This window comes from Malus domestica, chromosome 06 (genome assembly GCF_042453785.1).
Source record: "Malus domestica chromosome 06, GDT2T_hap1".
Classification (NCBI taxonomy): domain Eukaryota; kingdom Viridiplantae; phylum Streptophyta; class Magnoliopsida; order Rosales; family Rosaceae; genus Malus; species Malus domestica.
This window is the reverse complement of record NC_091666.1, coordinates 27,119,304-27,135,364: the sequence shown is the minus strand read 5'-3', so window position 1 is coordinate 27,135,364 and position 16,061 is coordinate 27,119,304. Positions and strand designations below refer to the sequence as shown.

Here is a 16,061-nt window from a genome sequence, read left to right as displayed (position 1 = left end):
CTTGCATTCAAAGAATGGTGAGTCAACTCGGTTCTCTGCAAAGGCTCGCACCCAACCGACGGCGAGGACGAGGATCTCAACTTCCTCGAGGAGCCCACTGAACAAGACAACGCCACTCTGCTTCCTCCGTTTTCTTTAGCACCTGCGCAACCTAATTCTAGCAACCACTGGACCCGTGTCCTTCCTCACCAACCTCGTACTCACCATATTTGGCCTCGACACCAACGCCAACTTCGATTGCTCATTCTCAGATCTAAGATCTGTGAACACCATCGTCGCTGCACCACAACTGGCTTCCATGCTCCGCTCAAGTGGAGGGTCTTGGGTTCGAAGGTTGGTGTGCTTCTCCTGCTCAACAACATTTGATTCGGTCTCAACATCATCAGCAACGTCAGCACCAGCAGCGTGATTCTCGACTCCGAGCTCGACAGCAGCGGCGAGGACGGCGGCATTGTTGTCCTGAAATGTGGAAACGGCAGCATCAAGGTTCCAGTTGTGGGATTCAACGAAGAAGATGGCTTCTTGCTTCGATGTAGATGTGATCTCGCAGGAGAAACTGACGACGACATCGTTTTGGGAATTGGATTCTTGAGCTTCGACTTCCATGACGATTGGATTGTTCAGTGCTCTCCGTCCATGCTTCTCATTGTCCTCTTCTTCTTCTACTTTGTTGTATGAAGATGTTGTTGTTGAGCCTGGAAGTTGCTGGTGATGAACAAGGCCTTGAAGAGGAAAAGATTGCTCCGACGATGAGGTTGTAACTCAGGTCGAGCGTTCTCAGGTTGCTTAACCGTCATCTCGTTCTTCCCCGCTCTTCCTCCAAAGACAGCTGCGATCCTTCCTTTCGAACCTGCACTGGTAGCCACCCTCTCTACACCACCAATTTCATGAGGTAACGGGCAGCAAGCAGTGAGGTGGCGGTGAAGCACAGCAGTAGCTACAAGACGGTCCTTCCAAGTACAGTCTCTGGTCCCTTGCAGCATGCGAAGCTCAACCTTCCTCCACAACAGCGAGCAAAGAGCAGCCATTGTCACAGCAGCTAGTCACGAGCAGGACTTTTCATCACCACTTGGCTCTCCCACTCCTTTTGCCCAGCGAGGATGCTTCGCTTCAGGTCAGCCCACTACATAGTTTCCACCAGCTCTGCATCCTCCTCCTCTCTCTACCTCGAGCCATGCCCACCACTTCAAATCAATAGCAGCCTGGTTCTACTCATGCTTAGTAACAATTGATTCGGTCTCCACAACAACAGCGCAAGCTCCAGCTCTCCGCTATGACTGCTGCCTTTGAATGTGATTGACAAAACCAAAGTTTGCCAACTCACACCCAATGACCTTCATACTCTCTCTTTCGCCTTCCTCCGCGATGGCAGGCAGTGCAACGGGCAGTGGCTGTGCTCTATGCCTATGGTCAGTAGCTATGCTCAGTGGCCATGCTCAGTGGCAGTGCAACGGGTGTGTAATGGTTGTGCTCGGCAGACAGTGCAATGGTTGTGCTCAGTGGCTGTGCTCAGTAAAGGTAGTGGTGAAGCTTCTTCCTTTGCACCTCCGCCATGGCTGCCGCCTTTGAATGAGATTGACAAAACCAAAGTTTATTAATACACACCCAAAGACCTCTTCCGTCTCTTGCCTCGCAGCTGCCAACAACATCAAAGACCGCTGTCAAACGACCTTGCACCCACATCGTGCTCCATCTCTTCCACAAAGCTCTGCCATCATGCATCTCTGCCCATCTTCCATCGCAGCGCCTAGCCTCCCTCGAGCTCGTCACTATGACCACCATGATAACAAAGAACTTCAACGACCGCCATCAAACGACTAGCCGGTCGTGAAGCTCGAAGCACAATCTTCTCAGCCTCCTTGCTCCGCTCCTTGCAAATTCCTCACCCATCATCAAAATTTATACAAAAAAAAAAATATAATAAAAAAATGAGATAGTGGAGCAAAGTGGTACTGGCACCACGTGAAAAAAAAAGGTGCATCTGGCATCGAAAGCAGACAGAAAAAAAATTATATATATATATAATAAAAAATATATAAAAAATTAAAAATAAAAGTTGAAGGGTTCATGATGGTGGTGGGTGTGAGCACCACCGAAAGCAAAAAAAAAAATGATGGTGGACGACACCATGTGAAAAAAAAAAGTAATCATAGAGTCCTTTAGTGCTTTTGACACCATGTGAAAAAAAAATGTACACTGAGTGAAACAAAGCTCGTTTATTGATTTCTCTAAAAAAAATTACAGAAACGTACGTTTACATGAAAAAAAAATGTGCAAACAAACGGGAGGGAGTCTTCATTGCTCAGGTGGTGTCTTAGTACTCGGCGGAGCTCCAGAAGGTGGAGGCACCAAAGGGTGATTATTTAGAGTCTCAGTACTAGGCAAAACCCCAGGATGAGGAGGCACCAAAGGTTGATCATTTGGAGCTTCATTACGCGGTACAGCCCTAGAAGACAAAGGCAAATGCTATTGGAACAAACCCACAAACCTCTGATGATCAAGTAAAATCTGACCATCAGATTCCTGCATCTAGTCAATCTTCATCTTCATGTTTGTAGCATAGTTATGTGCGAGCCTGTGCAACTGTTTATTCTCATGCTTGAGCCCTCTAATCTCCTGTTTGAGAATCATCACTTCAGCCGCCAATGATTCAACTTGACGGGTTCGAGCAAATAGACGTTGGGCCATATTAGACACAGAACATGCACACTGCACACTAAGATCCAGAGAATCCTTAACAGCCAACTCATTAGACCATTTGGAAAACAGTATGTTATCTTTGGTAATGACAAGGTTCCGGGCCACCACCGCAGCGGTCATATCATTCTTCATCACCGAATCCCCAACGGTAAAAGGACCAGTAAGGGATATGAAGGATGGGCGTCATATGTTGTTTGAAGAAGGCGGGACTGCCTCTTCATCAAGGTTCAAGTCAAAACGACGGTCGGAGGGGTCAGACATTTTCAAAGGTGTTGAAGAAAGAAAAGGTCGGACAAGTCAAGATCGTAGAAGTGCAAGAAGGGAGTTTCTACAGGCAGAAATTCAAGTGTGCTTTAAAACGTACTGCGTGCCTATATAAAAATCAACACTCGACGGGATTTTAGAGATCGAAGAGGCAAGTTCAGAAATCGAAGAGGCGAATTCAAAAATCGAAGAGGCGCATGCTTTCTCAAAAGCTGGGCTTGCTCAGAAACCACGGGCCAATCTTCTTTTCCAGATTTGTCCGCACTTGTCACATGTAACCTCTGCACTCGACGAAGCTCAGAAGTCGAAGAGGCGAGCTCAGAACTCGAAGAGGCAAGATCAGAAATCGGAAAGGCATCTGCTTTTCCAGACATGTCAGCGCCTGTCACATGCACACTCAGTCTTGCAGAAATTCTGTCGAAGATTTCTTGTGAAGTAGAAAGCACGTGAAGTTTACCGTTAAATCATCCAACAGTTGCCGACAAGAGTGAAAGAACAGTACCGGTTATTAATCCATATAAATGTCAACCTTCACCCTTCATAGCAAGGCAAACATACAGAACCTTTCTTCATCTCCGAGAATACCTTCCCAACGAAGCCTCTCGAGTCACTCAGTGTTCCTTATTCCTTGGGGTACCTCTACAAACAAATGACACCAAAACAAAAGTATCTCATATCATCAGGGTATAAAGCAAGAGTATCTCATATCATGCGTTCTCCTTGTCATTTCCTTTGTCCTTGTTCTTACCTGCAAAGACAAGGATAAAGAAAACAATATGTCGGAACCTCCACTCAAACTCAGGTAAGGAATTGACTACCTGGAACCTTTACCTGGTTGCTTACATGGTATTGCTCTCAAGTACTCGTCTTCCACTGCTACTGTACTTCCAAAGAAGCTGCCACATTTGCTTGAAGAATAGATAAGGCAAGTGAAAATGATACCTTGCAGCATGTGGAGACAACATGCAGAAGAAACAAGCAGAGAAGAATGCAGCCTGCACAGTCAACTCAGCAGAATGAGTCTGAGTTGAGGAACTCAAGAAGATGCCACATTTGCCTAAAGAACAGATAAGGCAAGGGAAAATGATACATTGAAGCATGTGGAGACAAGCACAACAAAGCACGTGCCGATTCATCCGATACTGCTTCAAAATCAAAAGTATCTCATATCATCAAGGTTGCAATCACTATGGGTGGATGACTCGTTTTGACCCTCAAATTCTTGGGTCGACTCGCTAGGCGTTGTGGGCTGCACGTGCCGATTCACCACCCTTGAATCAAATCCTTAAAGATCAAGTCACCAACTGGAAAAAGAGCCCATCAATCTTGAAGATCATACCGTTGACTAAACTGCTCATGTGTGAATTAGAAAGATTGAACAAAGCAACAAGTCATCACCTTCACCTCATGCCTGCTTGCCATGTGTTCGAGTCAACCTTCAAGAATCAAGCCTCAACAACCCTTGAAGAAGCTTCCAGCCAAATTCAAAATCAAGCCTCGATGGCCCTTGAGGAAATCACAAGTCCGATTCAAGATCAAGCGTCCACCACCCTTGAATCAAATCCAGTTTAAGAATAAGCTGAGGAAAGTCAACAATTTGAGGAATCCAGAAAATTCTCCAACCCAGTTCAAGATCAAAGCTGTGGAAAGTCAACAAGCGCAAAAACAAATACGTGCCAATTCATCCACTACCAAAGCCAAAGATCATCTACCACATGAAGCTCTTTGTGGTCCAATTTCAACCCTCAAGATCAAGCCTCAACGACCCTTGAATAAACTTTCAGCCCAATTCAAGATCAAGCCTCAACGGCCCTTGAAGAAATCTCCAGCCCAATTCAAGATCAAGCCTCGATGGCCCTTGGATCGACATCTACACTAAGGGACTTCAAAACGCATCTCCTACACGTGACAAGCACATGTATACGACGCGCCTTGAAGTGAGGGCATTTGTAGACATCGAAATTTCGATGAAATAAATGTTGACCAATAGTTACAATTTCAACGCTCACGTTTCACATAAATTTTACACGTAGCGTGTGACTAAACGAAAAATCAAAATAAATCGAAAAAGTCATCAAATAGGACACATGTCAACACCTGGCAGAAACGATTTATTTCATCTGCATATTATATTCAAAATTAGGCCTTGGAAAATTCTATAAATATAAGCCATTTCATTCATTTTTGGGGAATTCGGAAAACCAATTCATAATCAATTCACCTCACACCAAAACCTTGAAGCTTTAAAACTCCAAAGCTCCCAAGCAAATCCCAAATGATCAAGAAAGCTCTCTTCATTCTTCGTCAACCCAACCTTCAAGATCAAGCCCCAACAGCCATTTGAAGGAACTTCCACCAATTCAAGATCAAGCCCCGACGACCTTTAATAAGGCGTTTATCGTTCATCATCCGTTCATCCTAAGATCAAGCCTCAATGGCCCTTTGGATCAACAACATCAACAAATCCACACATCCAACCATTCTTCAAGATAAAGCCCAAAAGCCCTTGAAGATCCATTCATCAGCTGTTCATCAAGATCAAGCCCCTAAGGCCCTTGAAGATCCGTTCATCAACAGTTGTTCAAGATCAAGCCCAAAAGCCCTTGAAGATCCATCCATCAACTGTTCATCAAGATCAAGCCTCAAAAGGCCCCTTGAAGATCCGTTCATCAACAGTTCTTCAGATCAAGCCCAAAAGCCCTTGAAGATCCGTTCATCAATCAACCTTCAAGATCAAGCCCAAAAGGCCCTCTTGAAGAAACTTCCAACCATTCATCTGAGGTCAAGCCTCGACGGCCCTTGGATCAGCATCACAATCCACAAATCAACACCTTACGGAGATCGAATCAGAGGATCAAATTTGAGAGAGATTGTAACCCCTATCATTAATACAAAATATTATTTTGTACACGTGTTCTTGTCTCGTTTGTTTCAAGAAAATTTCGTGTTTACACTAACACTTACAACATATGACAACACAAACACACCAACTTATGCCCAACACCCCAACAAAAACAACGAACTTTATTCTTTTTCAATGGGAGAAAACCGACCAAACATCTACTCCTTCAAGTAATATGGAGCTTGGGGAGGAACATAATTCATGGCCAAGTACATAGAGCTACAAGCATGGACAGAACGAGGATGATCGAGTTCATTATCTTCTTCTTCACCACACGCGATCTCCTTATTGCCAAACATTCTGGCTACCGGAACTCCTGGGAAGTTGTCAGCAAACGGCTTACAATCAACATTAGGTCTATCGAACATCAACGCGCCGCGTTTCTTGCTGGAGAAGATAAACCCTCCGAACACCTCTGGCTGGATTTCGGAATCATTATGGACAAAAGTTTGAAGGTTATCAGATGCATAATCAATGATGTTCAATGCAGTTGCAGCATCTGAATGGTAGAAGAAGAAGACGTCGTCGGGTTGGATTCCCACACCATCAACAAGAATGAAGTGCCCATATCCCCTGTTACAAATTTCAAACACAAACATAGATGGGGTGTGTGTGTAAATCAAAGGGGGCATTGGAGCGAGCAAAAAGTGCAATCACACATGCCTCAATTTTAAAGGACCTCCAAATTTTTGTCATCTAATATTTATATGTAATAGTTCTATATATTAAAAAATTTACTTTTATTAGCACTTTAAAATATCATTGTGTAGTTTTTATATGTGTAAATTCTTTTCTTTCTAAGTATTAAAATTTGGAATGCATAATGAGATACATGGAGTGTCAATGACAACACGTTGAAAAAAGGTTTCTTTTTTTTTCAATTTTATTATTTAATAATGCTATATATTCAAATGAAACTTTAAAATTAGAGTTTTTGAAGTTTTTTTTCTTGTTTGTTTGTTTAAGATTGAAATTGTGACAACCCGTCCCTAATTGTACGTTTTTATTAATTTTAAAAGCATGAATTTACGAAAATACCCTAGAGGTAAGGACTTTGACTTGCATTGGCCATCGTCTAGAGAAACGTAAGACTTATTCCTTTAGCGTATTTGTGTAGTATTCGTTGGTACGAACACATAGGCGAAAGCCGTTTACAAGTCCAGTTTATATCGGTATAGTTACGAACATTCGAAATTGGTTATTTTAAGTTTAGTGTTAATTAAATGGAACTCCCATCTTATGGGAGGAAGAACCAATGAGCTTTTGGAAAGGAAGGAAGAAAGGAGAGGGGAGGAAGAGAGCACAGGAGGGAGATGGACGAATTGGGAGAGGGGAGAGGAAGAAACTACCAAATCAGAAAGAGAAGAAAGGAGGGAAAGGAGGAAAAGAGAAAATGAAGGGGGAAAACGAGTCATCCCATGACCCGCGTGACTCGAAGAAAGCCACAGCCAAATTTGACCATTTTCCGACGAATTAAAGCAAACCACTACCTAGAAACTACTCCCTAGTCTTCCCTCTTCCATATCCACCTAGAATTTGAAGGAATTTGGGTGTAAATTCATCAAAGAGCCGATGTCAGGGTTAAGGGTTTGTGGTGGCCTCCCTAGTCTTCCCTCTTCCACTTTACCCCCTGATGTTTTACCTTTATTTACACTAATCATGATGAGTATTCTTGCCTTAAAAGTAATACAAACTCTATAAAGATTTGATCTCCAAAGCCTATTGGGACCCTACTCTAAGTTTACACAATCATATTACTAAATAAACACATTAATGACATGAATTCTTCACTCAAGACATCTAGAAATTTTCACAATTATTTTTAACATCTTATACACCTCACTTTATTTCTAACAATTGGATTGAATAAAAAGAAACATTGATCTTAGCATTGCAACAAAGCTCACATGTCTTGGACTCGGTTGGGGGAATACTTCAACTCTCAAGCCGGGCACATATCCAACCGAGACGACAATGCCTCGGTGGATCGTTTTTGTGTTCCGTGCATAATTACCCTGAGCCCAGTTCACCTACACAAACATTACAATGTTCAACAACATGATCTTAATTGGTGCCCAAATGTTATTAACCAAACTTTAAAATTTTCATAAAATTAAGAACATGCCTCGTTCAGATTATGAGTTTCGACATCAGTGTCGATTGATGTACGGTTCAGATTGTTCCACACAAATAATTTAATTTTAAGCTCATATTATGCTTAAAATTTGAACATAAACGTAATTACATGATACTTAAGTGTTGTTAGTCACGGATGTTTGATAACGTAATAATCGAATCTAGACTCACCGAGTTGTTTTTAACTCATATGTTGGTTTTGACAAAATTGTTAAAACCCAGTTAAATAGTAATTGTTCTTATAGGCTTGTGTTTAAATCCTTTGTTCCACACAAATAATTTAATTTTAAGCTCATATTATGCTTAAGATTTGAACATAAACGTAATTACATGATACTTAAGTGTTAATAGCACAATCATTTCGAATTACAAAAAAGAAACTCTAAAAACATGTGATTATTGGAGCTTACTTAGGTGTATTATGAATGATTTATGTGCTTTAGGCATTTAAGATTTGGAATTGGCATGTTTTTATCAACTTCTGCAATTTAGTGTTTTCGAATCCTTTTCTTTTTTCTTTTTTGATATACCCACACATATGGATCAACATATAAAATGCATATAGCGTAGAACAATAATCATAGTATTCATAGCATAAAATAACTTGAAACCAAAGAGATTAGGGTTTAGTATTTCTTGGATGTTGATGAAGAAGGTGAAAAGCTTTCACAAGGTTTCTTTCGGAGATCTCTCCTTCTCGCAAAGAGAGACATTTCATGTTGATAACGTGTTGTAATACTAACTTTGAGAAGGATGAGAGACAAGGACGACCGAGAGAAAGAAGGGCCAAGGTGTTTGAGAATTGTATGGTCGCCCCCTGATGTTTTACCTTTATTTACACGAATCATGATGGGCATTCTTGCCTTAAAAGTAATACAAACTCTATAAAGATTTGATCTCCAAAGCCTATTGGGACCCTACTCTAAGTTTACACAATCATATTACTAAATAAACACATTAATGACAACAATTCTTCATTCTAGACATCTAGAAATTTTCACAATTATTTTTAACATCTTATACACCTCACTTTATTTCTAACAATTGGATTGAATAAAAAGAAACATTGATCTTAGCATTGCAACAAAGTTCACATCTCGGTTGGGGGAATACTTCAACTCTCAAGCCGGGCACATATCCAACCGAGACGACAATGCCTCGGTGGATCGTTTCTGCGTTCCGTGCATAATTACCCTGAGCCCAGTTCACCTACACAAACATTATAATGTTCAACAACATGATCTTAATTGATGCCCAAATGTTATTAAAACTTTAAAATTTTCATAAAATTAAGAAAATGCCTCGTTCAGATTATGAGCTTCGACATCAGTGCCGATTAATCCCATAGTTCTGTTGGTAATGATTGGAACTCCACAACCTATTTTCTCAGTGATCTGCTTGTTGATGCCATAACAATTAATAAAAAATAAAAAATAAAACTACCAAAAAAAAAAGGCTAAAAAAAACTAAAATTTACAAGTTGGTGAGTTTCTTCCAAGCTGAAATTTGTTCCAATGTATGCGACAATGATGTCCAATCAAATTGGCTTTAGAGAAAACCTCGTCAAGAACTTCATCTATCGCATTCTTCAAAAATGAACAACCAAGGTTTAAAAAAACAGAGCATTTAAGGAAACAAAGAATTTTAAGAAAACAGAGTATTTAAGGAAAACAGAGCATTTAGTAAAACAGAGTAATTAAAGACATACGTGCAGGTCGGGGTTAAGAGAAAGGGCAGAAGAAAATTTGGGTCGAGAGAGCATTTGGCCAAAGTTCTTGTTCCAATTTGTGTTGACGCCGACTGCTGATGAGAACTCAACCCCCGGTAGCCTCCCCAGAATGTTCTGCAAAATTTCGTCGTCGACCCGAGAAAACACTCCTTGTTCACGACCAATTTTCAGTTGTTCAACCGCCATCGAATTACCCTTACCACCTCTGCTTTGTCTATGAGAACAAAACATGATTTTGTTTTGAGTTAATCATCAAAAGGTGGTTCTTTTTTGCATGAACACCATAGACTTTTCTATCTACTCTGGGAAAGAGATCAATCCAATAAAACATTCTATTACATGTGGAGCCAACAAGGAAAAGCATAAATTTAATGGGGTTTTGGATTCTCTGAATTTACCATTTCGGTGTGAGCAGTACGTTACGAATGAGCGTCGTCAGCGTGTTATAGAGTTAATCTTAGTCGTACATTCATGTGAAGCCTATATTGATGTACAGTTCAGATTGTGCGCTCCAATGCGGTGTTTACCTGTGATTCTACTATAATCATATCTATATTCAATTATGGCAAATTTTGTCTTAAAATAGTTTGTCGGTTTTTACCTAAATATTAGAAACACAATTAATTCGTATCTGGTCATATTGAATTCTTTAAAAAGTCGTATGTCTTTTTCGTCACGGAAACGTAATAATTGAATCTAGACTCATTGAGTTGTTTTTAACTCGTATGTCAGTTTTGACATAAATGTTAAAACCTAGTTAAATACTAATTGTTCTTGCAGACTTGTGTTTAAATCCTTTGTTCCACACAAATAATTTAATTTTAAGCTCATATTATGCTTAAGATTTGAACATAAATGTAATTACATGATATTTAAGTGCTAATAGCACAACCATTGCGAATTACAATAACGAAACTCTAAAAACATGTAATTATTGGAGCTTCCTTAGGTGTATTATGAATGATTTATGTGCTTTAGGCATTTAAGATTTGGACTTGGCATGTTTTTATCAACTTCTGCAATTTAGGGTTTAGGAATCCTTTTCTTTTATTTTATTTTTTTGATATACCCACACATCTAGATCAACATATAAAATGCATATAGCGTAGAACAATAATCATAGTATTCATAGCCTAAAATAACTTGAAACCAAAGAGATAGGGTTTAGAATTTCTTGGATGTTGATGAAGATGGTGAAAAGCTTTCGTGAGGTTTCTTTCGGGGATCTCTCCTTCTCGCAAAGAGAGACATTTCATCCTGATAACGTGTTGTAATACTAACTTTGAGAAGGGTGAGAGACAAGGACGACCGAGAGAAAGAAGGGCCAAGGTGTTTGAGAATTGTATGGTCACCCCCTGATGTTTTACCTTTATTTATATTAATCATGATGGGCATTCTTGCTTTAAAAGTAATACAAACTCTATAAAGATTTGATCTCCAAAACCTATTGGGACCCTACTCTAAGTTTACTCAATCATATCACTAAATAAACACATTAATGCCAACAACTATTCACTCAAGACATCTAGAAATTTTCACAATTATTTTTAAGGAAAACTAATGAAAAGGGCTTGAAAACTTTGAGTTTTAATGATAAGGACAAAATAAAGGGTAAAGTGAATAGTACAAGGATTGACTTTTTAGTGTAAAAATGTGGTTTTTCGTTAAAGTGAACAGTACCGGGTGCTTTTCGTTAAAGTTCCCTTATTTTTAACATCTTATACACCTCTCTTTATTTCTAACCATTGGAGTGAATAAATCAAAGAAAACAACGGACATGATTAGTATAAAAAGAAAAAAATGATGCGTGTTCATCATTTCTCTAGAAATATAAGAAAGAAAATATTCTTAAAATTAGTCTCTTGATTTTTGTTTTTAAATGCCAATAACGCCTCCCTTTAAAAAAACCACCATTTAAATTTTGCACAACAGTGATTGCAAGGTTAAGAAATTGTGAATGCAAAAGCATTTTTGTCCATCACGATTAATAAGGAGCCCATATAATTAATCCTAGTTGAAGAGTGTATAAATAAATGGTATACTTATGTTTACACGAACAAAAGAAAAGGCATCTAAAATCATACAAAGAGGTTCTAACTTCCACTCTGCAACAACTGATCTGGAAATCCTGCAAATAATTTTTGCTACTGCCAATGAAAAGGAAGTGTTTGAGGGGATTGATGGTGTTGATTCCCATTGCCCTGAGAACCATCAGAGATTAACCGAAACATTCCAGGGCAATGGACATTTGCATCACCACTTCCATTGGAGACCATAACTGAATCCATGGGCTCCATGGAACTGTTGTTTCTGCGTAGACCGTTGGGGCCTAGTCGTTGTTGCATCAGAGAGATTGAATTAGGCTGCTGCACTGTGTGTCTCAAACCTATTTCAGATGTCTGCTGCGTCTGCGGTGATGACAGAAGAGAGAGAGCACAGTCCGAATCATGGATTTGAGTTGTTAACCGGTCACAAAACATCTTGCTCTTTGTTGTCCCACCACCACCACTAGCAGTTTCGGAGAATGAAATGGTGTTGAGAAGGGGTTGGCAGACAGAAGTGCCATGATGATGAGATGTTTGGTGGTTGTGGTGGAGTGGAGAGCTGTTGCTGCTCTGGAAGAGTGAGAACTGCTTTCCTCCCTTGTAACCGCTGCTGCTAGTGCTGACTGAGGACCCAAGGAACATGTTTTGCTTATCGATCAATGGCAGTTGGAGGTTATGAACTCCGGGATCTGGCTCAGTTTTGACAATGCCGGTGGCCCAGGTAGGGTTTATGACATTGGTGGAGGGGTATACAAGTGAACTAGAGAATGGTAACAATTGTGTACCTGCAACAAGTGGAAAATCAAATTTTAGTGCAATAAATCCACATTGGTTTTTTCTCAGCTTACCCTCTCAGCATCCGTTCGTGCGAAAGTTCAATTTAAACACTCATACAAGGTTGTGATTCATGATCAGTTTAGTGACAGCAGAGAAATTAAGCAGCACCTGACAGGAAGATTAATAGTTCCGAAGAATCTTAAAAAAAATGATTTGAAGAGAAGGATCTGCTAGATGGCCACTAGATCATCAACTGTGGCAGGACCACCACACATAGTTGATGAAGCACTCAACCAAGTGGATGTTCAAATAAAATGCCTGCTTTCACAGCTTTAATTTTGATAAAGTACTTCCCCACAAACAAAGGTTGCAGCTAACCTTGGTAACTGGACAGAAAACTTCCCGGGCGTGACAAGGGTTCTGGTTGAGGCTTCCTTCGCCGCCGGTTGTGTCCATCAAGACGTTTCCTGCAACTTCTCTTTCCCTCATCAAATTCCTCCGGAGCATGGAACCTTCAGAAAGAAAAAAAAAAAAGCTCACGTAAGGGACTTGATCTTGCCAGGATCCTGGCTCAAAACAGAGGGAATAACTCATGCGAATGAAGCTATCGAATACGCACATATAAGTTGAAACATTTGCTAGCTTATCACTGAAGTTCCATAAAAAAAATAATACACACAATACAAGAGTCCAGCTAAAATTAGGAGTTAACAAAAAGGATGTGCAATTTGTTCTATATCGAAGCAAGTAAGCGGCTGGAAAGAAAATTTCAGCTCAGTATAGTGGCAATTCTGTATGAGGATCCTTCGAAACAACACTGATCAACTAGCTTAACCTTTATCTCATAAGTAACAGGGATCGGCGCACTAAACGAATTCAATGAAGCATTGCGGAAACATAAGATGGCCTTAAATATGCACTTTTTATGTGATGTCTCCACAATTATAGCACTAAACAAAACTACATGATGATCCATTAAGGCAGCAGAATGCAAGATGGATGAACAAACTCCAATTGACAATAATTTCGGATGATCGTTTTACAAATGAAATCGAAATGCAAATTCAAAATATGCAAATGAAACATTCATCAAATCTCATACCTGCTACACTGCTGGCAAAATCGTTGCTTGTTACCGTTAATAGTGACCTGAGGAGTCTTTGAATGTAGCTCACAGACCTTATGCCGCCGATGGTAATCCCTACAAGTACTAAGGTCCGAATTGCATCCATCAACGAGGCATGAAACCATCTGAGATCCACTGTAAGCCGCTCTAGACCTCTTTAATGGTCCAGAAGGAGATGATGAGGTAGTTTTCAGACCACCTGGCTCCTTCAGCATACCCACCAGCTCATTATTCCCAGAGCCACCCAACTGACCAAGCTTCAAATCAACCGAAAAGTTGCTGCCTTTGAAAGTCCTATGATCTCCAAAGCTGCTAGACCCATCAACTATAGTGTCTAAGTTAGAAAAGGTTCCTTGTTCTAGTTCAGGCAAATCCCAAGAAGCTGCTTTCAAGTTCCAGTCCATAAAAGCACTTATTTCAAAAGCTGCTTGTTCTGACTACTCCTTTTTGCTTTCCCCACCCTCCCTCCCTCAACCACCCTCAATTAAGCTTCTATCTTGCTGTTTGTAATTGTAACACCTTTAATAAGAATGCAATTTCAAAAATTCACACAACAAACAACATGAACGGATTAAAATTACCAAAATTAACCACATCAGAAATCAAATTATGCAAAGATTTAGTTCCGGATTAGCTTATGGACTCTCAAATTCAAAAGGGTATTAATGTATTACATCATATAAAACAGCAATATGCAGAATTAAGAAGAATTGACTACTTAACAAAGAAAACACAAAGAAGGAAAGCAAGAAATGCAGCTCTGGACATTGCAATTTTTTAGAACCCCAGACTAGAAAGTCAGAGACTTCAGTTCTTTCCAATAAATTAATGATATGGAAGCAGTGTTTTCCCAAGAATTTGGGAAGCTAAGAAGATGGAAAACTTTACTATTTTAGACCATTATTAAACAAATAAATAAAAACAAACGAACAAAGAGAGAGTGAGAGAGGAGGAGGAGAGAGAGAGTAAACTTACAGATAAGTGGTGCAGAAGAAGTATGGTTTTCCAGCCATTTATTCACTGACATGGATTGCATTAATAACCAATAAAGTGGGTAGTAAAGGAAATAAAATATAAAGCTAAAGCTTAAAAATTGATTAGTTGGGGGTGTGTAGGTTAGGAAGTGAAGAATCACTTATTGTACCCGTCTGCAAAATACCATTGGAGGTATCTGCTGCACAACACACACTGAAGAGAAAGTAGAGAGAGAGAGAGAGAGAGGCACTACAAAGAAGGGGCCAGTCTCACTTGAGCTTTATTAAAATATTTCTTTTTGTCCATTTTAGGGTTTGTATGAAATTTTGGTGAGGGAGGAGAGAAGAGAAAATAGCGACAGTTTGCTTGTAGCTTTCAGACTTTCACAAACCAAAGAAAAAGAAGTACAAGGATGGATGCTCAGGACAACCCATGTGGCATTGTGTTTCACATTTCATGGCATGTCCTTCCTTTTGGGTTCTTTTACTTCAAAGTTCAAACCCCTCTTGTGCACCCCACGCCCCTCTCATGGCGAGTGGGAAACTCACACCCCACGTTCAATTTTTTCGTTCAAGGTTTAATTACAGCGGATACATCGTTGTCTTAATATTCTTAAAGTAATAACATTAGTCGTACGCTTTTACTTTCTTACACAACTATACGATATTACCTTGAAATACTATTCCAGTTACGTACCTGATCCAAGTAAGTCTCTCAAGATGAAGCCTAAAGCACTAAAATTCCAATGCTTTGCTTTCATTTGAATTGAAACTTTAGAAAAATTTATGCAAGACTTTTGCTGGGCTGTCTGTCGCTAGGGTTGTGATAAATGGGTCCCTTAATAGCTTGGATTAATAATTGTCTACCTTAATTACCAAAACATAAATAAAATAAAGGAAAATTAATGAAAATTGTTTAAAAACTTTGATTTTAACTACAAGGACAAAATATAGGGTAAAGTGAATAATACCATGATTGACTTTTTAGTATAGAAATGTGGTTTTTCGTTAAAGTCAACAGTACCGAGAGTTTTTCGTTAAGATTCCCATAAAATAACTAGATTAGTATCGACCTGTCTTGGGACATTAAGGGAAGGGGCTTTCCATGTTATGTTAGGTGGTGAAGAAGAAGAATAAGATGAGAGATTTTTCAATGAGTCTATAAAGTAGGATGAAACACCATATGTCTTTATATAATTGGTCTACCCGTGTTCCGAGCATACTAAAAAATCTCTCGAATAAGAGGAGAAAGATTTAGGAGTAAGACATCGAGAGCAAAACATGCAAAATGTGGGACAAGTTTTGGGCATGAATCACATTTCCAATTGAATTTGATTAACTACATTAGTACTTTACATCAATTTCAGGTCAGGGAGTCAATTAGCCAAAGGTATAATATTCAAATTCT

General features: G+C 39.6%; 1 protein-coding gene and 1 long non-coding RNA gene across 5 annotated transcripts; both read right to left on the bottom strand.

The window, feature by feature from the left end:
- Positions 1-8,796: 8,796 nt before the first annotated feature.
- Positions 8,797-10,055, bottom strand: LOC103437521 (uncharacterized). Of its 2 annotated transcripts, XR_011581818.1 has the most exons (3): positions 9,711-10,055; positions 9,480-9,588; positions 8,797-9,211 (listed from the first exon to the last, which is right to left on the bottom strand). It is a non-coding gene; the product is annotated as an uncharacterized lncRNA (long non-coding RNA). The 2 variants fall into 2 exon arrangements; XR_011581817.1 differs by lacking the exon at positions 9,480-9,588.
- A 1,521-nt stretch (positions 10,056-11,576) lies between these two features.
- On the bottom strand, positions 11,577-15,062 carry SPL2 (squamosa promoter-binding-like protein 13A). Of its 3 annotated transcripts, none has more exons than XM_029103691.2 (4): positions 14,655-15,062; positions 13,656-14,179; positions 12,932-13,065; positions 11,716-12,561 (listed from the first exon to the last, which is right to left on the bottom strand). In XM_029103691.2, the coding sequence occupies exons 2-4, from the start codon at positions 14,081-14,083 to the stop codon at positions 11,876-11,878; spliced, it is 1,248 nt and encodes a 415-aa protein (XP_028959524.1). In that variant the 5' UTR covers positions 14,084-14,179; positions 14,655-15,062; the 3' UTR covers positions 11,716-11,875.
- Positions 15,063-16,061: the final 999 nt, after the last annotated feature.